The sequence below is a fragment of the Chionomys nivalis genome, chromosome 18 (assembly GCF_950005125.1).
Source record: "Chionomys nivalis chromosome 18, mChiNiv1.1, whole genome shotgun sequence".
NCBI classification, from domain to species: Eukaryota; Metazoa; Chordata; class Mammalia; order Rodentia; family Cricetidae; genus Chionomys; species Chionomys nivalis.
The window spans coordinates 36,895,781-36,920,005 of NC_080103.1; the positions used below are offsets into that span (position 1 = coordinate 36,895,781).

Sequence of the window (24,225 nt, forward strand, 5' to 3'; positions counted from 1 at the left end):
CTTTTTATATTATCAAATTAAAGTTCTGTTTGGAGTTCCCCCATTTGCATCCATTTCCCTCTCTTGGTCGATTAATTTTATTGAGCTTTGAGTGAGTGTTCGTTCTCATAACCTAAGCATAGTATTTTAACCAAGGAACAGGTTACTGTAAAGAATTCAAACTCTCTAGCAATTACGGGATTCCACCCTGTACTTCTCCAAACCCTGGCTGGAAAAGAATTCTCCAAGTTCTCTTTCTATACACTTCATCACTACTTGTTCTAATAAAAAGGTTTCACAAGTTTCAGCCATCTTGAAAGAACATTACAACCAGTCACACTCATGGGCTGAAGTTTCGTTTGTTGATTCTATCTCTATATATCCAGCCCAGAAGAGCCCATGCTAAAATGGCATGTCCTACTCATCAGCTATCCATTTCTAATGTCCAAAATGCCAAGTGCCAACTCTTCAGAACTTTCTGGTCCCCTCAGTATCTGATGTCACAGAAATTCATTCATCTCAGTTCCTGTACTGGCCCAGATGGTTCTAGCTAGTTCTCTCTCTGTGTGTCTCTCTCTCTGTCTCTCTGTGTGTCTCTCTGTCTCTCTGTGTGTATGCCTCCCTCCCTCCCTCTCTTTCTCTCTTTCTCTCTCTCTCTCTCTCTCTCTCTCTCTCTCTCTCTCTCTCTCTGTATATGCCTGCCTCTCTCTCTCTCTCTCTCTCTCTCTCTCTCTCTCTCTCTCTCTCTCTGTGTGTGTGTGTGTGTGTGTGTGTGTGTGTGTGTGTGTGTGTGCATGTCTCTCTCTCTCTCTCTCCCTCAACCCTGCCTGCCTTCCTGCTGCCATGGTAATTGACTCATTCTCTGAAACTGTAAACAAACCTCCAATTAAATGCTTTCTTCCTGAAGTTGCCTTGATCACAATGTCTTTTCACATCATTAGAACAGTAACTAAGACATATGACCACTCTATAATAAAATGAAATGGGCTTTATTTATAATTAAGTATACCTAAGCCGCTGAAATAAGCCTAAGAATAGATTCCATAGAAACAACTGATGCCTGTGAATAAGAAAGTTGATTCCAAAACGAGGAAATAACTACTAAGCTGTACATATATTTCAACTTGACATTTCATGAGAGTGGTAAAACTATTGCCTAAAACAAGAGTGCATGAAGCCCAACTCCGTAGTAGAAAATGTTGAGTTTATGTACATATAATCCAAGCACACAGTCAATAGGATCTTAGCTGCCAGTTGTGATCAGTCAGTGCTTCTTGAATGGGAACAATTTTAAACCCCATTTGTAAGACCTTATTTTAGAGAAAAGGAGCTTTAAACTCACATTTATAAGCCAAAATTTTCTGCAAAAAAAAAAAGAGAAGATAATAAATAAAATAATACCCCTTCAGTTTAAAGGTTATTTCCCTGAACTATCTCACCTCCTAACCGCATACAGCATAAACATAAGCTTTGTGATTTCTTTGAGTTGTTTTTCTCTTCTCCAGAATGCTTTTTTCACAGTAACAATTGGGGCTTCGGGTGGTAGCTGAGCAGAATGTTTCTTTCCCACCATAGTATAGGTTCTAGCGGCAGAAGCATTCTGATTCAGTTGCTCCTTACCACTGATAATTCTGGCTCAGCTGGTCCAATGTTTTGGAATGGAAGATTGCTCCTCATGGCTGGGAGAGAATGATAAAGTATATGAGGCACTAACCACATCAAGACTTAGCAGCACATGCGTGTGCATACAAGTGTCAGTGTCTAGAGTACTATGGCTAGCTCACAGGAAATAGTCCAAAAACGTTGACTTAAAAATTTCTTGACAGAAATATAAATTGGAATTGACTGTCTTTGTCACACAAGAACACAAACAGTCCTTCTCCTACTTCATTCATGAGCTCTCAATTAAAAGTAGCTGGGTCTGTCAGAGGATTTCTGTCTTTTTGGCTCTAGCATCCCATGAGGCCAGTGAAGCCTGGAGCCCTGCCCCCCGGTACTCTAATCTCCAGTAGGACTTTCCTTATAAGTCTGGAAATTTAAGCTCTCAGGATTGCTACTCCCAGTTCTAAACATATCTTCTAAATCTCAACATCTCTCCCCTGAGCAACCAGAATAAGCAACCGCCTGTGAGTGCTGGAGAAATTAGTTGCATGAAACAGCAGTCTGTCTTCCAGGTTTGGTTTCCGTTTCACCAGCTTTGCCTGAGAATTCGACAGGAATTGTAGTACCAGGAGGGAATGAAAGTTACGGTTAGATGATACTTAGAATTATGACTTCACCATTAATTGAGTGTAACGTGTTGTATGCCAGTCCTCAGGAGGTGTTCAGTGAAGTAAGTGTTAAAACAAATATGAAAGAAGCAAGCAAGCAAGCAAACAAACAAACAAAAAAGCATATCTCAAAAATTTTTGACTGCCTCTTCCATAGAGATCCTGCCTCTGAGCATTATTTTAAAAGGCTACAGTTATAGCAAGAGTATGTTTTCTCAAAGGAAACAAGCCACTGTTGTGGGGAGAAGAGAGAGGAGATGGAAGAAAAGGGGAGAAACAAAAAGAAAGAGGGGCAAAGGGAGAAAACCCGAAGATGCTAGACAGGAAACAATGTGTGCTGCAAAAATTCAAAGGCACAGCTCGGCTGACAAGTGCTGGGGAACTGATCCAACATTACACGAACCTGGCTTGGAAGAATCTTAAAATTGGGGGAGTAGAGGTGGTAGGATCAGAAGTTCCGAGTCATCCTCAGGCACACAGTGAGTTCCAGGTCTCAAAACTACACACACATATGGGCTTCCCGTCTTGAGGGTGTAATCTCCCCCCCCCTTCCTCCCTCCTCCTCCACCCCCTCCATTCCTGGCCGGCAAATCCCTGAAAGTTTGGAAAGAGGAGGAAAAAAAGCTTACACTCTTAACATCCTCACTTAGGAAGAGAGTAAGGGGTAAATCGGACTGGAGAGGTCAACTGTTGATAGAAAAAAGCACTACTTGAAATGTTGTAATTGTGACTGTCAGAAAAAAATACGGAGAAAAGAAAAGGCAAAGACAGGGAGGGATATAAAAGGAGGAGGCCAGCAAGGAAGAAAGGTGAACAGTCATCTGTTGCTCTCTTCTCACTTGTTCCAGTGTCTTCAAAAGTTTCGGGATGGGCAAGGGGGGGGGGCTTCTATTTGCATACCTAAGGAAAGACAACCTGCACCGGGACTTCGCTTAGGGAACCCCTGGGAGCCGCCCGGCAGCGCCCTTCCAGGGTCCATCCTTCTCCTAGCTGAGAGGAGGGCGGAGAGCCAGCGCCTCCCCGGCCTGGGCCCGCCCTCAGCCAGCAAGCATGGTTCTCCGGCGGCTGCCTGGCGAGTAGAGAGAGAAGGCACAAGAGTCAAAGTTAAGTCAGCCACCCAAGCTCATGCTGGGACAGCTGTAGCACCTACGGGGCACGTGTGCGCTGGCGATCACAGGCCAGGATCCCCTGAGTGTTCCCAAGCGCTGCGGGGCAGAGAAGGGATAGCCGAAGAGGTGGGAAGGCCGGCTCTAGAACAGGATCCTTCCTTCGCCCCTGGAGAAGGGGTCCTGGAGATTGACTAACGCACAGCGGAAGATGGGGAAACATCCCTGAAAAAGCCGGGAAGGCGGCCTGCCAGAAGCAGGTCCCCTAGGCTCAGTCTGTCATCCACCCAGAAGAAGCAGGGCGTCAGTCGCTCAGAGCAACTTGGCAAGGCTTCCGGAGTGCCGGGGCCCCGGGACTGATGCCAGCCAGTTCCACCACCGCGGGTGCCTGCCTGCGCATGGGCACAGTCCTACTCCCTGACGAAGTGGAGAACTATATGAACACCAAACGTCCCTGCCCTGTGCAGCTATCAAGTCCTCGCTTGTTTGTTCTTTTCTCTTCGTGAGAACTTTTCGGCGAAGATACTAACTTTTCTGTGGGAACTGCTGGGCGGTGTTAGGAGAGGAAAAAGAGCAAACTGATGGAGAGGACCTGCTCCCTTCTAGTTTTTCCAGCATCCGCGGGTTAAACCATCACCTCCAGAGCATCGAAGTTGTGGGAAGTGGAGACAGCTGGGAGGGCAGCAGGATTTCCTTGCCACCTTCAGCTGGATCTAGCCCTCCGCATGCATGAGTGTGCCAACACCAGCAAAGTGGGCAGGATTCTGCACGTGGAGTCTCTTCTGGGACCCTAGTGAATGGCCCCCAGGGACAGCGCGGAGCCTCAGCCTCCGCCACCTCCTCAGGGCTGGGTGTGGCCTGGAAAGATAGTGGCAGTGGCGATGGGTGCCCTGGCAGGCTTCTGGGTCCTCAGCCTACTCACCTATGGCTACCTGTGCTGGGGCCAGGGCTTAGAAGAGGAGGGGCTCCTGGGTGCTCAAGCTGAAGAGAGACCTGAAGCAGGCGCCACGGGCACCACCCAGCCCCATCTCATTTTCATCTTAGCTGATGATCAGGGATTTAGAGACGTGGGTTACCACGGATCTGAGATAAAGACGCCCACTCTTGACAAACTCGCTGCGGAAGGAGTTAAACTAGAGAACTACTATGTCCAGCCTATTTGCACACCGTCCAGGAGCCAGTTTATCACCGGAAAGTAAGTGTTACCACTTCTAGTTATTATCTGAAAACATTGTAAACCTTCATTTACATTGGTTTCTCCATTTAAGAGAGAAACAGAAAGTATGGGGCGGTGGGAACAATCCAATGAATGAACAGATGAATGGGTGAATGATGTACCGTCTGTCAATATTGGTGTGAATAGCCGGGTCCTATTCTCCTGCCTTTCCTTTCCCTGACAGCCAGCTGTGAGCTTTTGAGTGGTGTCAGGCTTTTTATATTCATCCAGCAACCAGAGAACTCAGAACTCATTGGTTGCTGCTTGGATTCTGGTTTGATCCTCAAGTATGTTCACATTTTGTTTCAGGTACAGAGCAGAAATCAGAAGGCAAGGTGTCGTTTACAAACTCTTTGTTACAAAAATCTAGAATTGCATGACCAAAACCCCAGGTCATCACAAAGAGAACAGAGGCCACAAAAGAAAAAAACAAAACAAAAAAAAAACAAAGTGACATTTAGTGTGATGGGTATGGAATATGCCTCTGTTGGTCTCTTTGTTTCTTTGTTGGTGCATTTTTTTTCTATGGTGCCATATCTAACTGCCAAGATAATTCTGAAGAAGCCATGAAGTTCAGTGGAATTTGCTGCTCTTTCTCTGAGTGGGAAGGAAGCCTGAGTGACTGTCACAGTGCAGATACCTGAGAAATGCATAAAATGCTGTCGGTCTGCTAAATAGAATCTTCTTAAGGTGTTCATACATTTTTCTGGTTTTACTCTGTCAGAATATCCATGATCATAACTTGTTTACGTGGTGCAAATTCAGTTTGAAAGGCAGGTCAAGGGTCAAGGGTCAAGCTACTCCTGAACCAGTTCATGCTTCATTCTACGTGTCTTGTGAGTTTGGTTTCAGGACAGAGAATCCTTGCTTCAAGTGAAGTTGTTCTTGGAGTTGGATGCTGTCGGAGTAGCCAGTAACCAGTGTGGAAAAATTAAGACTCCAGTGTTTTGTAGGAATCTGGGTCTTGCAAAGACTTTTGCTTATAGCATAATTTCCACTGCTTAGCACACTGTCAAAAGTTGCCATCACTAGGATAAAAAAAAGACAACTTTTTTCATCCTTAGAAAGAAGAGGTAGAGTGCAGGGCATGGTGGCACACATATTCAATCCCAGCACCCAGGAAGCAGAGGCAGGCAGACCTCTGAGGGGATGATGTCAGCCTGGTATACATAGTGAGTTCCTGGTCAGCCAGAGTTACAAAGTGAGATCCTATCGCAAACATAAAAAAAGAAAGTAATGGTAAATAAAAGAAAAAAGAGGTTGGGGAGGAGAAAAGGGAAGGTTCTCAGTGTCCTTAAGAGTCATTTTCATTGCATCATAAAGTCAAGCGCATTTGATATTTATAAAAGAGCAATTGTTGGCTGGAAAAATAAGCCCATCTGTGGCCTAGGATTAAGTTCTTCATCTCTATTCCCAGCCGTCCTTATCCTTGGCTCATGAAATGAACGTGTCATAAAGACACTTCAACTGATTTATAGAATTCAAATTTGCACAGAGAGCCAACAGAAGTTGAAAAAAATATGAAACTGAATTATACAAACTTACTTTACTCAATAAAGTATGTTCAAGGCTTTCCACTGAATAAGGACATTTGGTCCTGAACATTTTATACTGATAAAATATCGGTTCTGCCTTTATGGTTATCTGGAAGTTTACCCAATAAGATGGAACCAGATGAAGATGGAAACGACTCCTGTTTTTCCCCTTTAATCAAGGGCTGACTCAGCATTTTCAGTGCAGCCAAGCATCCAGTAAGAAGATGCTGATTCCTGCTAACATTTCACGTTTGGTCCAATAAGTTGCATAATTGCTTTGTGGACAAGAAAAGTTCAAATCGCTCCTGAGATTTGCTACAGATTTTTACTTGAATTAAGCAATAAGAGATGTCTCACTTGGAGTTTTCCCTGGGACTTTCCTATAAATCAGTACAGTTGTAAAAAGAAGTGGTCATGAGTGCATAGTTCTGGGCTTAATAGCAATACTTCAGGCCCAGGAATATGGCACTTATCCTGTCTGTGAGAACATGTCTGTGCTTTCTGCATCCTCTAAAGAAAAAAGGAAGGAAGTGATAAAAGTCCCGGTGGGATGGATTATTTCAAGAGGAAAGTAGGTTATGTGAAACGTGAGAGGAGTCAAATATCTTTATGCCAGTTGAGTAGAGTCTAATGTCTAGAGTTCAATTCACGTTCGATACCATCAACACAATGCTCCTTTTTTTGTTTTTTTTTTAAATTTTTTTGAATCCAAATATGAAACTGTTTTTTATGCTGCCTAGCTAATGTCACAAATTCCCTTTACAATTTATATCACACTGCTCTGACAACACTGCATATCAGTCACCGTCAGGAAGCAGCTATTGCGTGCAGACAGCTGCCTGCAGACTGAGGAGCCACTGAGGAACCCTGCTCTCTAGGTGGTGGTAGTTCTCAAACTCAGAAATGCAGACGGAGTCACCTCAAGGGCCAGTCAAAGCACAAATCTCTAGGCCAGCTTCAGCGACGATTTCCAGAAATCACTAATATTTTTATGAATATGTTCCGTTATTCTGATGGCAATGCTGCTTATGGTGAATTAAAAGCATCTTTATTAAACACAAGAATCTAGGGAGCTATCATTGTTACACACGTTCCTGTTTTACATAGATTTGGTAACAGTCCAAGAGGGATAATGATGCAGTGTGGTCAATGGATGCTCGTAATTGTTCTGATGACAGAAAGGATAATTGAGAAAGTGACTGCCTGCATTCAATCCATTTCAAGGTAACTTTATTATTCCTAAGGAATTGTTCCAAGTGGTAACTCAGAAAAATAACACCACTTCTCCTTTAAGAAGATCATAATGATGGCTTCTGAATCATGGACTTTGCAAACCTTAGACACACATTTCCAAAAACCTAAAGAAAGACAGGCAATCTGAATTGGATTTCTCTCGTAATAATTCAGTGTCTTCCTCTTGTGGATTTCTCCATGCTGTTGTCTATTGATGTAACTTGTTGAATCTCTCAGTGTGATAGTTTTCCTTTGCGTAAATGTGCTACAGTGTTTACCCATTCTATCATCAAGAATGTTGGTGCTTTCCAGTTTGATACTATTATGAAAATACTGCAAAACAGTTGTCCATGCTTTGTTGAGCATATCTTTGCATTCATTTTTTTTTATCAAGTAGAATTGCTGAGGTACAGGTACAGTGTGAGACTTTTGTAGATACTGCCCAGCAGTTCCCAAAGTCATCACTTCTGAGCTTGAACTCTGAATCACTGCAACTATGTGGTAAATTCCATCTGTACCACCAGTTCGTGCTGTCTCTTTCCGTTTTAGAATTCATGGTCATTGCACACTGGTATGCTGTCCTGATTAAAATTTCCATTTTCGTAATAACTAGTAATGTCGAGTGTCTTTTAGTAAATATTCATGCAAATTGTCCTTCTACTTTCTGTTTAAGTGCCTGTTCATTCCTTGATGGAGTGTGATGATTATTTATATAATCTCATCCTTTTTTCTGTTTGTACTGCACAACTCCTCCACTCTCGCTGTTTCAGTAATGGGGTTGTTAATGACTAGGTTTTAATTTTATTGTAGTTTAATTTCTGTTATTTTCCTTCCTTGCTTATTTAAGACTCTAGCTTATACTACATAATCATAATAGGCTTTTCCTCCTAAATATTTTATTGCTTTGTTTTTATATTTAGATCAACTGGAATTAACTTTTAATGTAGTATTAAACCAGAATTCCAAAGTATGCGCTCTCGTTTGTCTGTCCATTTGGCCTGACAACTTAAATTTGATCCCCAGAACCCACAAGGTGGCAGGAGAGAACTGACTCCCAAAGGACTCCCTAGAATTGTCCTCTGATCTACATGAGCAGGTCGTGATGTGGGCATGCATGCTGTTGCACATGAATGCCTGCACACACACACATGCATGCACGCACGCATGCACACACACAGAAGAAGGGGAGAATGAGAGATAACTTTTAAGATCACATGTTCTCCATAGCATTGATAATCATCATCAACTGTTACGTTTGGTCCGTTTCTAGACTCTTCTGTTCTAATAACTATCCTTTTCTCCAATGGAACCTTTGTTGTATGATAAATATTAATGTGTAGACCAGTGGTTCTCAACCTTCCTCTTACTGTGACCCTTTACTACAGTGCTTCATGCTATAGTGATGGCCAACCCTAAAATTATTTCATTGCTACTTTGTAAGTGTAATTTTCTACTGTTATGAATTGTGCTGTAAATATCTGACATTCAGGATATATAATCCATGATCCTTATGGAAGGACTGTTAGACTCCAAAGGGGTTAGGATGCCACAGGTTGAAAACCGCTGATCTAGAACGTAAATCCTCCTAATTGTCCCTTAAAATCACTTTAGCTGTTTTTTATCTTTTCAGTCTTTATGAAAGGAACAAAGATGGTTACAAAGTGCAAAGAGATTGGAAGATTGGAGGACTATGGAGGAGTTCACTTTGGAATCATTCTGCTTTCTAAATAACATTAAAGTGAGATCACCAACTGAGAATTAAAATTTAGATGTCTGAGAAAGTTGTATATAAAATGGTTTCTGAAGGGACTGAAAAAAATGAACTGAGCAGGGAAATGCAGTCAGAAAGCTGGCAGTGCAGAAAACCCACCTGAGCTTTGTGGCTTAGTTTTGCTGGGGTCAGACATAGTGGTTTCTATCCTGCTGTATTCAGGTAACACAGGGGTAAGCACCTCAATTGCAGAGCTGAATTTAAGCAGATTGGGAGATTTCCAAAACGAACACAGTGACTGATCAAGGACTTGAATGTGGAAAGAAGACATACAGGGAATTTATGTTCTGGCAGTCGGTGGTCTGAGTTTGCAGACAGAGGTTGAGTGAATAGATTGCTAAGTGAAAGGACAGGAAATAGTGGTTGGGAAAACTCGTGATGGGACAAAATTCCAAGTAGTGCAGTGTTTACAAATGATAGAGAAGTGAGGGCAGAGGGAGCTAGAGGGTGAGATCTTTGGAAGTGAAGAAGTTAAGGTGTTAGGATAGAGTGCTGGATACCTCATTCCTGTGGACACCTAAACCACTGAAAATTATGAGGACAACCATAGAGAAGAGGATGGTGACCCAGTGCTGGTCTATGTCTTAGGGATAAGGGGTGAGGCACAGAAATAGCTAAAAGACTGTGAGATGAGTCTGTTTCACTGCTTTTATTTATTACCTTTTAAAGAATTATGCATCTGAAGGAGACAATAGCAATAGTTGATAAGAAGTGTTAATGAGAAAGTAAGATGATGAAAAAGCAACTAAATTTTGGAGTGACTCGCAGCATAAAGTGAGAAGCTTGGGGACTAGATTTAATTAGCCCATTGTATGTTGTATGGCCTTGTATGTCTACACACACACACATACACACACACATTTCCCATCAACATCAAGGTCATATATGCTTCCTACTCTATCTACTTGTTTAAAATCCTAGTTGTAAGTAGTGTTCTATACCCAGATAATGTTCAATACTAGTTATTAAAAATTCGCTCCTTACCTTCACAAATATTTAGTTAATGCCGTGGCACTTGTAAAAATATAAATGTTTATAGTTATCTGTAGATAAACAAGAATTTCTTTCAAGCCTTGCTTCACCTTTAGAAGATGAATATAGCAAGCAGAGAGTGCCTTTCAGGTATCTCTTAGACCATCAATAAAGAACCCAAAGCCAAGGCCATCCAGCAGATAGCTGCTAGTCCTACTCAACTTTTGGATTAGCTGAGAGTAGATGTGTTGATTAGGTAGGCTAGTGGCATACATTAATGATCAAAGTGCTGAATATTCAATGAGCCTCAAAAGACTCATTTAAAATTAGACATATTCATCATCTGGATAAATATCTGTTGAGTTTCTTAAAATGCTAATCTAAATGGTTGAAATGTATCCAAGTGCAGAGGGCTAAGAACTACGAATTCTAGCAAATTTCTACAGATAATTTTGATTTCATCTCACCCTGTGGCTATTTTACTATGATATAATTAGTTTGATGAAATATTCTTTTATTAGCCTAAATATTAAACATACCCACTAGTGGTTTTTCTTTGAGGCATCTGTTTCTCTGTGTGCTCTATTGTAATTAAAAGAAGAAGAAAATCTTCCTTACTCTCGCCCTTTAGCTTTTACCCCCTCTCTCTTCCAATTCATCTAGTACAGTAGCTTTACTAAAACATGAGACTCATAACAACAGCCCCTTCAGCAAACAGCGCCCTTGGTTCCGCAATGTATCAAAAATGAGAAAAGAAATTAATTTTCTCTGAGGGGTTTCATGTGCCTGTTTCTTTTCAAGCATCCTGCCTTTTAATCTTCACACCCAATATTTGAAAATATTCATAAAATATTTAACAAATGTTCTCATTTTTTATGGATAGAATATTAACATTTTAGGGAGTTGTATAAGCAGACCATGAGTACATAGCTTCTAAACTGTAGAGCATGCATTTTGAGCTTAAACTGTATGGCTCGGTCAATGTCCACAAGGCTTTCTTCAGTACTTTCTGCCTTACATATAAGCTATAATCACACCTTAGCCTAGTTTTTGAGCAGTTTCTTCAGCCTCTGCATTTTCAAACTTTCCACACCAGAAGAAGGGACAAATGGCTCAAGGTTTCTAGGGTTCCTCGAACTGCTCCCCATCTCTTTGCTTCACTTCTGGAATTCACACCTTTGCACTGTTTGCCCAAATGCCAGCCACTAGTTAAGATTCAGCAGAAACCCCACATTCCTCATGCTGCTTCCCGTGAGCTCTTAGCCAGAAATAATTTATCTTAGCAGTGACCTTCCACAATTATTCCTATAACTGTCTTATTAGGCATGATTTTCCACTCCTTCACAGCTCTTAGGAAGCTTTTTACCTCCCTTGCTGGCCCTCTGAGAAGCAAGATTCTGATTTATAACTCCATAAATTTCACAAGACCCAGTCCAGGGCTCTGTATTCCTAGGTGCTAAGTAAACATCTGACGAATGAGAGAAAGAAGAGTTGAATAAGCAATTACTTATTTCCCTTATGTAGAAAATGTGATCAAGCCAAAAAAATGGTTCAGAACTTCTTTATAGAAAATGGATTTTTTAATAAAATATATTCTGATTACTGTTTCTCTTCCCCTAACTCCTCCCAGATCCTCTCCAATTCCCCAACCACCCAAATCCACACTTTTTCTTTCTTTCTTTTAAAATATTAATGAGAAATAAACAATAATGTAAGTAATAGTAATAATAGATTAAAAAAAACCAGAATAGTAAAAAGCAAACACACCGAAGAAAAGGAGCCAAAGAAAAGGCCAAGTAACATGTGTGGATACAGAGATGCACACATTTGTACATACATATAAACTATAGAGACGCAAAACTGGAAACCATAATATATGCCCAAAGGACCTGAAAGGGAAAAGGAAAAACAAACAAACAAGCAGCCCTGACGAAGTATTATCAGACAAAGAACCTCTAGAAATGCCAGAGTTTGTTTTGTGTTGGCCACATACACAAAACCCGCATGAGACCTGCCCTTAAGACTGGCTTGTATACACAGTGAGCAGTGAGACTCCATCAGAGAAAACTAAAGTTTCATTTGCGAATGGTTATCAGCTGCAGATAGCTTTTGTATTAATAATGTGAGTTTGTGTCCACTTTCACTCTTGGGGCTGCGACCCCATTCATCAGGCCCAGACCAGTGTAGGATGATTTTTTTTCCTAGTTCCATTCATTTACTAGCAAATTTCATTCTTATAAGAGCTGAGTGAATGTAAATAAATAGTCATGAATGTATGGGGTGGGGATTTGGAATGGGAGGGTCAGAGGGAAAGGGGGAGGTAAGAGTGGGGTAATTTAGCTTTGAATACCATATTGCTTCATGGTTGACACTTAGTCGTTGCATCAAAACTAGTTTTGAATTAGCACATAATCTAGGTTTGGTGGAAATAAAACTTCATGTGCCTGGTGGCCACTATTTCAAAAACCTCTTGAAAGACCGGGAAGGCTTGCAGCATAAGAATCCACCCCTACAAAGAATAGGAGTGAAATTCCCACAGCACAGCACTAGTCCTGCCAGCTAATACTTCAGCTCTTCCCATTCTCTGGAGGCTACAATCCAGTTCCTAGGTCCATCTGAAGACCTACAAAATCTGGCTCAACATTGATGAGTCTACTCAGGGTCAGTCAGCACTGCAAAGGTTCTAGCACTTTCTCACAAGGCTGTGTGCCCTTCCACAGTCATCTTCCTTGTAGGACTATTCTTCACCCTCCTCTGGGAAACTCCGCTGTGTGACTGCAAGCCTCTACCACTTTCATCCCCTTTCCAGAGTTTTCTGATTGTTTCTCACCCTATACCAGCACAACAGCACTCCTGTGTCATTTTCATTCCTACAGTGGCTATTGCATTTCAATCATTGTAATATGTTGTAAACATGAACTTCTTCCTTCCTAATCCCCAAATATGCAATATTACACTAAATTTAAAATCACATGCAAATATAAATTCTTGACATGGAGGTACACCTATCATCCCAGTTATGCAGTTACCGAGCCAGGAGAATTATGACTTCGAGGCCAACTTGGCCTCTATACTGGAACCCTAACTCTAAATAAACACAAGCACATGCATATGGAGAGCTTTATTTTTAACCCAATTCTGGAGTCAACTTATTTAAGACCAATAGAAACAAATGTTCCTGAAATCTCAAGTGTAGAACCTTTATCTGAAATTATGACCACACGGGGTTCTCCCTTCTGATATGTGTCTTAATCTTCAGAACTACCATTTCTAATTCTTTAAAATGTGTGTGTGTGTGTGTGTGTGTGTGTGTGTATCACACGTATTCAGGTGCCTATCAAGGCTAGAATAGGGTGTTTGATCTCCTGGATTTGGAGTTGCAGGTAGTTGTGCTTGCTCACTGTGCTTGTTAAGAACCAAACTTAACTCCTCTAAGAGATCAATAAGTCTTTCTGACTTCTGGGTCATCTCTTCAGCCCCCATTCTTAAATTTCTTAATACTTTTTTTCTTTTCTTGGTTTTTATTGTTGTGAGGAGACAAGACTATGGCAACTCTTATAAAGGAAAACATATAATTGGGGATGGCTTAGAGTTTCAAGGGTTTAGTCCATTATCATCATGGCAAGAAGCATGACAGCATGCAAGCAGGGTACTGGAGAAGGAGTCGAGAGTTCTACATCTTGAGCCACAGACACAGAAGGGAGACTGAGTGCCACACTGGATGTAACTTGAACATATGAGACTCCACAGCCCACTTCCACAGTGACACATTCTCTCCAACAAGGCTACATCTACTCCAACAAGGCCATGCTTCCCCCTGGGTCAAGCATTCAAACACATGAGTGTATGGGGACCATACTTATTCAGATCATGCCATCTGCCAATGTTGTAAAAGATCCCTGTAAAAGTCATCTCTTTCATATTATTGATGGTAAATAAAGCTGCTATCATTGCTCATAAGCCATTTTCTATCTTCCTTCTCGTCTGCCTCAGTGTATCAAGAAAAGACAAAAGACTTGACTTCTTCCATTATCTCTCTCCCCCCTTCATAATTTATATTTATATTCCCCAAATATTTCTATCAACATTTAGATGAGTTCAAGATGGTTTCTTCCATCTAAAATAAACAAAAGTTCTATAGACAATTGACCCAAATTCTATGCCGCCTTACTTAAGATAAAATACAGAGTTACCTGTTCCTGCTAACCCATTACATTAATAACCTATACTTTAATAATTTATGCTGTAAATTTGATAGTATATCTATACTGGTATAACATTAACTAACAAAACTATTTTATACTCTAATTTTATATAGATCCTCCAATAGATGGATGCCAAAATGTGTGGACCTATCTAAATCTGTGTCTCTATACATTCTCTAAACCTCATTTTGTGTATGATGAACTCACACATAGAGAGATTTGTTATCTTGGCCAAAGTCCCAAAGTAATTAAAATGGGATTCTAATTTAAGAACTGATTTTTCCACTCCATTTCCTAGATGATTGACAGGACAGACTTGGTTTAGCTGTACAGTTTATCTTCAGGGTAGAAGTCAATAATATGGTCCTCCAGTAAAAGCAACTATAGCAAAATAGACATAATTACTTAAAAATTCATTTTCTAACTGGCTTCCCCATTCAAATTTGGTGCATTGATATAAGTTCTTATTTTGGTTTGTTTCATATATAAATTTAAGTTGATAATATCAGTTTATCTTCCCTTAGTGAGAGACAAAATTTGTTACTATTTTATCATTACTCTGATAACTTAAATGTTCAACATATACAGGTCCCCTAAGACAATTAAAATGTACCTAAAATCCAGCTTTTGTTACTGTATTAGAAACAGCAATTATCTACTTCCTATATTTTAACTTTGAAAAATTTAATTTCTTCAGATATATTGCTGATTCTAATAGCCTCCCTTTTATGTTTTTATTTGGCTTTGAGACAGTATGCCATGCTGCCCAGGCTGATCTCAAACTTTCTATGTGGCTAAGAATGACTTTAAACCCTGACTCTTCCTGTTCCCACCCCAAAGTGCTAAAATTACAGGCATTTCCACCACACCTGGTTTGTTTCTAACAAGCTCCTAAGTGTTAATAATTAGAATTTACGGCAGTAAATAGCACTGAGAATCACATGAAGGACTTTTTCTGCCTACTGCCCTTGGTTTCTACTTTAGCAGTTCTCCTGCAGAAGGTCTAGTGTGGAATACGAGGTTTGTCTTTAGCAGCAAGCTCCCCTGTGGTGGGAAATAGGTGTTTCTGAGGGCCATGTTGAGTGGTATTACAACAGAGCTCCAGTGCAGTGTTCTGTACAAGTATGCCTCTCATTTTGCCACTGCCATTGACATAACACCTAGTGCAATCTCAGGAGGAAGTTGGAAGACTTGTGTATCGGATTTTATAGATCCCACGTTTTGGAAAGAGATTCCTTTCTTAGGCAAAGCAATTTGTTTAAGATAAAAAGGCTTTCTGAGAACTAAGTCATAAAACTAAAGGTATTCAGACTTGTAAACATTTGGAACATTGCCATTTTTGAACTTTAATACCTCAATTCCAACTGGAAGGAAAAGTAAGTCAACAACACAGTATGTCAGAGGTAGTAGCCTTCTTTGCAAAAGATGAGAAGGCAGGAAGGAGGGTTTAAGTCAGAAATTGTGGGCCAGCAATATTACAGAGATCAGGGAAAAAGGGATAAACTTGTAGCTAACTGCTCCAAAAAAGAAGAACAGAAAATGCACAGGTCTTGGGAGAGTGGTACCTCTGATGTGCTCAGGTACCACCCAGAAGTGATCCCAGCAAAACTGGAACAGAGACAGGAGAAATGAAGGGGAAAAAAATGAGATGGAAGAAGTAACAGAAGTCATCTCCTAAAGACAAAGACTTTCCCTCTAATTAAGCAGAAGTTTGGATCTTAGGAATGCTATGATCTCAAGTAGGTTTATGGGGTTCCTTTAGTAGCTGCACTGAGGATTAATTTAGAAGAGACGTTTACCCAAGGAAGACCTACTAAGGATCCCTTTACTCTGCCCTATGCAAGAATTAATGGTGTCTAGACATTAAGCAATGTGTGAGCTCTGATTGGTTGCTGAACGGATCCAGAAGGCATGGACATCTAAAAGAAACTAAGGGAGAGATCAAAAATTTTCAAAGCCAGAGGTTATTGAGCAAAACAGGAAGTGTTTTAGTGAATGGGTGTTGTTCAAATAGCAGTTAGAACCAATCACAAAGGAATTGCTGAAAATTGTGCTTTTTGTCTTTAAAGCCTACAATAAATAATAACCTTTGACTTCCCCTTGCCTTTTCCTGGTCCTTTAGGTTTTTTAGCTTGAGCAGTTACAGCCATAAACATATTTTTAAATTAAGCACAATAGATGGAGCAGAATATCTGCATAAAGTTCTGACATGGACACTCAGTAAGATTTTAAAAGAAGACACAGCCACACTGGTGACTATGACCAAGAGGTATTGCCAAGGGAAAAGTGTTTGTCTGACCATGGTTGTCCAGGGCAGCATTAACTGAGTGAATATGAGCTGTCCCTCGTTGGCTCATTTGTCTGAATGATCTCTCTTCAACCAGTAGGACTATATGGGAGGCTGTGAGGCCTGCCAGCTGGAGATGAGTCATCAGCAGAGGTCCATTATGAGGTCCTAGCTTCTCCCTGCTTCCTGCCCACCAATATATGAGCATGCCACCCTATCATTGCTGCCATTACCATGGACCAAGCCATCCCACAACCCTGCCTTTCCAGAAATGTCAAAAGAAACCTCTCCTTCCAGTTCTGTTGAGCATTTGGTTCCAGCCATGAGTAAAGTAAAAGACTATGAAAATGAAAGTGCTGTAGTATTAGATATTAGTCATATTAGATGTCAAATGTCCACGCCTACACAGGCACACACGTTTGCCTTCTTTTCTCTTACTGTAGCAGAAGACCGAGCAGGCTGGTTCCACATAGAAATTTTTAGAGTTATAACTTTTAGGGATTTATTTCTGAGAGTATTGGCTTCTCTTTTAATTGTGGCACATATTTTTTCTCTTTGTTTCTTAATTTTCATGTGTCTAAAAATGTGCCATTTTGCTTTTATTTTTAGAAAGTGGTCTTTTAAAAAAAATCTTTTCCACATGGTGATCTCTTCTTTGTTCTCCAGGACACATCACTGGTTGAGCAACCTATGAGCCAGCCTGGGAAGTAATACTGCTGTGTTCTGCAGTTGCTTTCTGGGCCAAAGAATAAACAACTGTGCCAATAGTAGAAACAAGTCTATAAAGATAAATGTTTCTTACAATATGTTCTTCTTAGTGACCACAGCAAACTTCCAAATTAAAGTATACAGTCTGTCCAACCTAACATACAAGCCCAAGTATCCATTCCCCTGGATTTTAAAGACAAATGTTATAAAGTCTCTTTCTAATACAAAAGAAAGTTCAGTCTTTCTTAAGTGAAACAAGGTCTAAGGAAGTCACTATCATTTTTAATCTCCCTTCTCTGTGTCTCTGTCTCTGTCTTTCTCTCCTTTCTCATATTTAAAATTTCCCATTGGTTACAGAGTGATGCTCTCTGCGACAGTTGGGTTAAAATATATCATATTTGGGTACTCCCATTCCCCTCTCCTGCTATTTAGTGTAAAACTCTGAGCAAGTTAGTTGTCTTATTCTATGGAATTTTACCACTCCCAGATTCTCAATGCCTTCTCAAACCCCCATACCCTCATTGGCCTCTTACGTTGGCCTACCCACTGTCTACACAGAACCACACACTAGTCTCCTTCTCCCATCATTCCCATTGCAGTTTGGACTCCAGGAGTCAGCAGGTTCGTATACGTTGTCTGCCATAGGTATGTTCGCTTATTTCCTTGTTGGGCTTGAAATGTGTTCTGTGATTTGTTCTTTCTCATTGGGGAACTTCTCGTTCAAATGCCATCTTTGACAGAAAAGCCCAATACATCAGACATGAAAGCAGGGTGCCTGGCAGGTTCCCAGACACCAACCGCTGCCTTCTAAGGCAGATTCACAGCCGATCCACCCAAGCTTCAGGGCTCCTAGGTCATTGTTTGAAAGACTCTGGCTTTTTTTTTACTTTCTTTCCTTTTTAACATTTTAATGAAGACAAATTACCAAGTTATTTGCTGCAAATTAATAAAATGTTGAGCCATAATCATGTTCCAGAAATAGGCATCAAAGTTAGAAAACATAAAAATGACAATCCATCAACATCAGAAACAGAAAGCTACCAGGATCTTAGGCATGCATTTTATTAGGAAATGTGTTGTTGTTGTTTCATGCAAAGTACGACCTTCATTTTAATGTGTATGCCAGAATTACATGTAACTATTAATGATGAGGTAGTTCAATGACAATATTTTTTATATTTGTCTTAGATAAAGCTCTTTATAGTTAAACCATTTTGAATTTGTTTCATCCATGAGAAGATACACTTAAGATGCAGGTACTAGCCATTGCTCCTACATACTCCTCATTCCTATCTGACAAAAGCTAGAAGTCACATGCATATATAAACATAGCCTTGTCTGTTGACATTTTTGGATGTTGATGCTCTGCTCTGTTTCTAGTCCTATGCTTCATGAGCCATACATAATTTGTATTCTTCGAGTTCTCATTGAATGTTTTCATTTGGAAGGCATTTTTTTCTATTTTTATTCTTTTTAAGACAGCACAGGCTTTCATTTGTAGGAAAATCCTGCAGTAGAGAAATGGTTAGGGTGGAAGCCTCTGTAAGAATCAGAGCGTGCCATCCACTTATACACCCAGGTAGTTCTAGGGTAGAAAAGCAGCAGGTGGAGATGATAATCTGTCTTTGTTAGGGTTTCTATTGTTGTGAAGAGACACCATGACCATGGCAACTCTTATAAAAGAAAACATTTAATTCAATGTCTTACAGTTCAGAGGTTTAGTCTGTTATCACGGCAGAACATAGTGGCCGTGGAGAAGGAGCTGAGAGTTCTACATCTTGCAGGCAACAGGAAGTAGACTGAGATACTGGGCTTGGCTTGAGCATATATGAGACCTCAAAGTCTACCCCCACCATGACACACTTCCTCCAACAAGGACATAGCCACTCCAACAAAGCCACACCTCCTAATAGTGCCACTCCCATTGGGAACCATTTCCTTTGAAACTGCCACATAATCTTATGACATCGCAATGTTCCAGAGGATGTAGACAAGAAACACTTAGGCTTGGGTCTAGGACACAAAAAGTATGTGGAAAATAATAACAATCACAGTTACTTCTGGGGTATAGAGTTTCTCAGACATCAAAATGCCCAGTTTTTCAAGCTGGTCTCCAATTCCATAAAATAGCCACTTAGAGAAGAGTACAAAGTAACAAACTATTGATCCGTATGGCAGAACAGACACAGTGAAAAATCATAGGACTTTGATGTCTCTTGTGTGACATGCCTATTGATGTCACATTATACCAACACCTCATATTTAACATCTTACCATTGCCTCGTCACTGTTCACTGGTTCCTTTCCAGTCCTGTGAAACTCCACTGTTGGCAAAGAAAAGGGAGCTGCTGAATAAAACCTGAAAAAATAAAATACCAACACTGCTAAGAATGGAGAACTAATCAGGAAACAACCTGGACTGCTACTGAAAAAACATGGGATAAAACTGGACGCTCTGAATGTGGCGGACAATGAGAGCTGATGAGAGGCCAAGGAGAATGGCACAGGAACTTTCATCTGGCGATAGATCGAGAGAGAGACAGAGACCCAATTTGGAGCAACGGTCTGAGCTCTTAAGGTCCAAATGAGGAGCAGAAGGAGGGAGAACATGAGCAAGGAAATCAGGACCACGAGGCGTGCACCCACCCACTGTGACAGTGGAACTGATCTATTGGGAGCTCTCCAAGGCCAGCTGGACTGGGACTGAATAAGCATGGGTTGAAACTGGACTCTCTGAACATGGCGGACAATGAAGGCTGATGAGAAGCCAAGGACAATTGCACTAGGTTTCGATCCTAATACATGAACTGGCTTTGTGGGAGCTTAGCCTGTTTGGATGCTCACCTTCCTGGGCCTGGATGGAAGTGGGAGGACCTTGGTCTTCCTGTAGGGCAGGGAATTTGGACTGCTCTTCAGTATCGAGAGGGAGGGGGAATGGACTGGGGGGAGGAGAAGAGGAGTGGGGATGGGGGAGGGGATTGGGGGGAGGGGGCAATATGTGGGAGGAGGGGGAGGGAAATGGGAAACGGGGAGCAGTTGGAAATTTTAATTAAAAAAGAATAAAAAAAATAAAAAAAAAAGAATCCTACTGAAGGATGGGTCATCAGAACCTTCAAATAAAAACAAGGGCAGCTAAAACTTTCAGAAAACATTCTGCTTCATGTTTGGTGGATCTTAACATTAACACAAATAGACATGAGCCATACTGTGAGGTGGGGAATAACGTTAAACTATGCCATTTGGTTACATGTATTTATTTAATCTTTCAGGGAAAATAATCCTTTAATAATACAGTGCCAAACACACACACACACACACACACACACACATCCTGATGAGATAGTTAATCTGTGCTGGCTGTCACTGCCAAATGGCAAAAAAAAAAAAAAAAAAAAAAAAAAAAAGTGAATTAGCATAAAGTAAGATACAGCAGCTGTCTGTAAAATCTTTGAGCCTTTTAAGGACAATAATGATAGCACTTGAGATTATCTGAATAGATGTTTAAGTTCAGGAAAGATAAGACAGGAAAGCAACTTCATTCTGTTTCTCTCTTACTCCAACATCTCATAACAGCTAAAACTTCTGTCTCCCTTGAGACCAAGAAGTTGTTCACAAGTTTACATATTTCCCTCAAGTTCAGTTAGCTACATGTCTGTCTGCAAGAGTTCTATTGCTCTGACTCATATTTGCCTAGATGATTCAATACTGGGGATTTGAGTCACCAACTTAAGAGTCTGTGAATTTGAAACATTAAGCAGACGGCTTTCGAGAAGAAATGGCATGCGCATTTAGAGGCTGGGCTGTGAATGAGACAGAGCACTGAACTGAGTGTGAACAGAATTATTTCCCCACAGTCTAACATTGGATGACGTGGTTATGTTCCACGTGAGCCAAGCAGCACAATCCCCTGAGCAACTGGTGGCATATCACTTAATTCCACAACGTTTGCCTGAAAAAGAAATGTTCTACTCTGACCTCTAATCGTAATTCAGTTTATATTGTGCTTTAAATTGGCAAAACGGAAGATCATTTAACTACCCAACCCCCACTACCACCACCACCACCACTACACACTCCTTAAACAAGCACTTTGATTCTTGAAGGATGCTTAAATTTGTTGATGGAGTAGAAAAGGAAACCTTTGTAGGCTAGATGAGGATCTCAGCCTAAAGTGAAGGAAAGAGAGAATACCATGATAATTAAAGGGGCCAGAGGTTCAAAAGGAAGGTGTTTCTGAGATGGAAAGACAAACTAGTGAAAAATCAATGATTAAATCAGCAGGAGGAGTGAATTTGAACCACAATAATGAAACCTGATTGAAATTTTACTTACCCTTGAAAATGCAGCCAATGTCGTCATTTTCTTTTCTGCTCTTCTGTGCTTTAACTGGGTTACAGATGCAGTTGTATGTAAAAATAACACCTAAGATTGAAATAGGCAATTTCACAGACACAGAGAAAAGCAGCAGATCCATGATGTAGGGTCTAGTCTGAATGAAGGCATAGATATCATCTTGTCTGCTTAAGGGAGCATATTGCAAATAAATATATTAATCTTATACACATAGATAAACATAAAGTCATATTCTATCACTAGTCATAACATTGATGACTCTTTGCATTGCTAGAATGCACGCAAGTCTTTGAACACAGATTTTTGCTTCTCTATATCTCTTGCCTATTAGACTTGGTTTTTTATAAAGTAACGCTTTAAGCATAGAAGCAGTCAAAACACTGGTGGTCCTAATCTTTCCAGACAAGCAACCAGACACCAATGAGAGTGAAAGAGAAAATGTCACTGGTTAACCAAAACCAGGACAGCTTCTGAAAGCCTTAAATGCTGGGTCCAGTTTGTGTTCTCATCTTAGACTCTAAAACACAAGATAGGTTAGGTAGGATTTTACAAATGCTTACCGAGTTGTTAGCAGGTTGTAAAGGGCAATGACCCATAGTTTTTATTTACCTGGGTCATTCTGATTGAGGTAAAAGTGAAGTCATGCTTGGTAAATAGGCAATACAAGCAGTTCCGTAAGTAAATCAGTAAATAAATCATAAATCAATATCTGATAGTTAGCCTTTTCTACCTTATTCTACTTAATTCTCCCTCTCCACCTCCCCCTCCCTTTCTCCCACCCCTCTCATTTTGCTTCTAACCCCATAGTATGTTTTGGAGGAAGAACTCAGAAGAAGAGGCTTCAGATACTAGCAATAGCTGGAAGGCATCCCTAATTAGATTCCAGGTAATCTCTGGCTATGTTTATAATCTTCCATTTGCTGGCTTACCATTTCTTTTTAACTGGTTCCCAAAACAACATTCAAATGTAGGAAGATTTGCTGTACTTGTATATGTCATTCAGTGTGGTTGTTTTGCTTGGGCACCTGCGCATGGAATATGAAATGGTAATGGCTAAGGTTTAACCTGGAAGATGTTATCCAGACAGGATGTCAGGCTCATGTCGTGAATCAGTGTGCTACTTATTCATAAAACTTTCAAGACTGCCATTACATCATAAAACTGAGAGAGGTACTTAAACCTTGTAGATGAAGTCCTAGCTTGCTTTTAAGTTTTTTTTCCCTTACATAAGCAGTTTATAATCTTTTCTTGATGTTCCTTTTTTTTAAAAGAATCAAAAATTACATAAAATAAGAAAGCAAATCGTGTGTTTAATATGTAAAAGGAACTCAGTCCCATGAAATATAACAGCACATTTGTGGACTGGATTACATGTCTGTGCTCAAGGGGACTCACAGCACACATCCTTGGATGCTCCACCATCCAAAGGTTGATGTAAGCGGCTTCAGTGGAATTCTACATTTGCTACAGAACAATTTGAAAAAACAGTTTTTCTTCTCAAATAAATAATCATGCCGGGTGCTTTCTTTTTTCCATTATATTTTTCTGTGTTGTTGCTTTTCATACACAAAGGACTTATTTTTTTTCTGTCTACTCATCTCAGAAAAGGTCTTTTAAACTTAACTATTTTTTTCAAAAGGGAAAAACTGGTGTTAAATTGAATTGTAGCAATACTTTTTCAAAAGCAGAATATAAAAGAACCATTTCTGTCACAGGCATCAAATACCATGTTGAAGCCCTTGTTGCTATTAACTTTGTGTATAACGAATCTTTCCCAAGGGCCCTGCTCAAGACTAGTGTTACTGGAAGCATTCCATGTGAGTATTCCATGTTGTGAGCATTGCATGTTGTGAGTACCCAATTCATTAAACATATATTTTTAATCCAGCAAAGTATTCTTTATCACTTTTTAGGTTAACATAAAAAGCAAAGGGTTTCATCGTGGAATCTTCATACATATATGTCATGTAATTTTTTTCTCCTTCATTACCCTTCAGAGACTATTTTCACCCATTGCCCTCCACTTTCCCAAACAACTGCTTTCATATTGTATCATATTCCTTAACTTCACAAATTCCCAGCCTTCTTAAGATCTCTTTCTTCTCTCTCATGATCTTCTTTCTAGTTTTGTGAACTACATACACTTGCAATAATTACATGCACACACACACTTTAAATGTAAGTTCATATGAGAGAAAAATGTTATATTTCTCTATGTCCAACTCATTTTGCTTGCCATAGTAACTTTTAGCTGCATTCATTTGCCTCCAAATGTCATTATTTCATTTTTCTTATGGCTCTATAAAAATCACACTGCATATACATACCATATTTCCTTTATCCATTGTTGAAGGACATCTAGGCAAAATTTGCTATGGTGACTTGTTTTGTAATAGACACAGATATGCAAGTACCTCTGTGGTATATTGACTTAGAATCCTTCCGTTTTATTCCCAAGAGCAGGATGAGTGGATTGTGTTTGGGCTTTGTAAGGAAACTCCACAGTGTTTTTCATAGTAACTGCACCCATTTGGAGTCCCACCAGCAGGGAATATGGTGTCCCTTTCCCTGCGCCCTCCACCATTTGCAC

The 24,225-nt window shown here is 40.3% G+C and overlaps 1 protein-coding gene across 1 annotated transcript in view; it reads left to right on the forward strand.

Moving 5' to 3' along the window:
- Positions 1 to 3,804: 3,804 nt before the first annotated feature.
- The window catches only part of Arsj (arylsulfatase family member J), a 47,404-nt gene continuing 26,983 nt past the window's right edge, over positions 3,805 to 24,225 (forward strand). Inside the window, exon 1 of the mRNA XM_057793619.1 lies at positions 3,805 to 4,550. Within this exon, the coding sequence (XP_057649602.1) occupies positions 4,153 to 4,550 (398 nt within the window). The 5' untranslated portion in view covers positions 3,805 to 4,152. The remainder of the gene's footprint in view (positions 4,551 to 24,225) is intronic.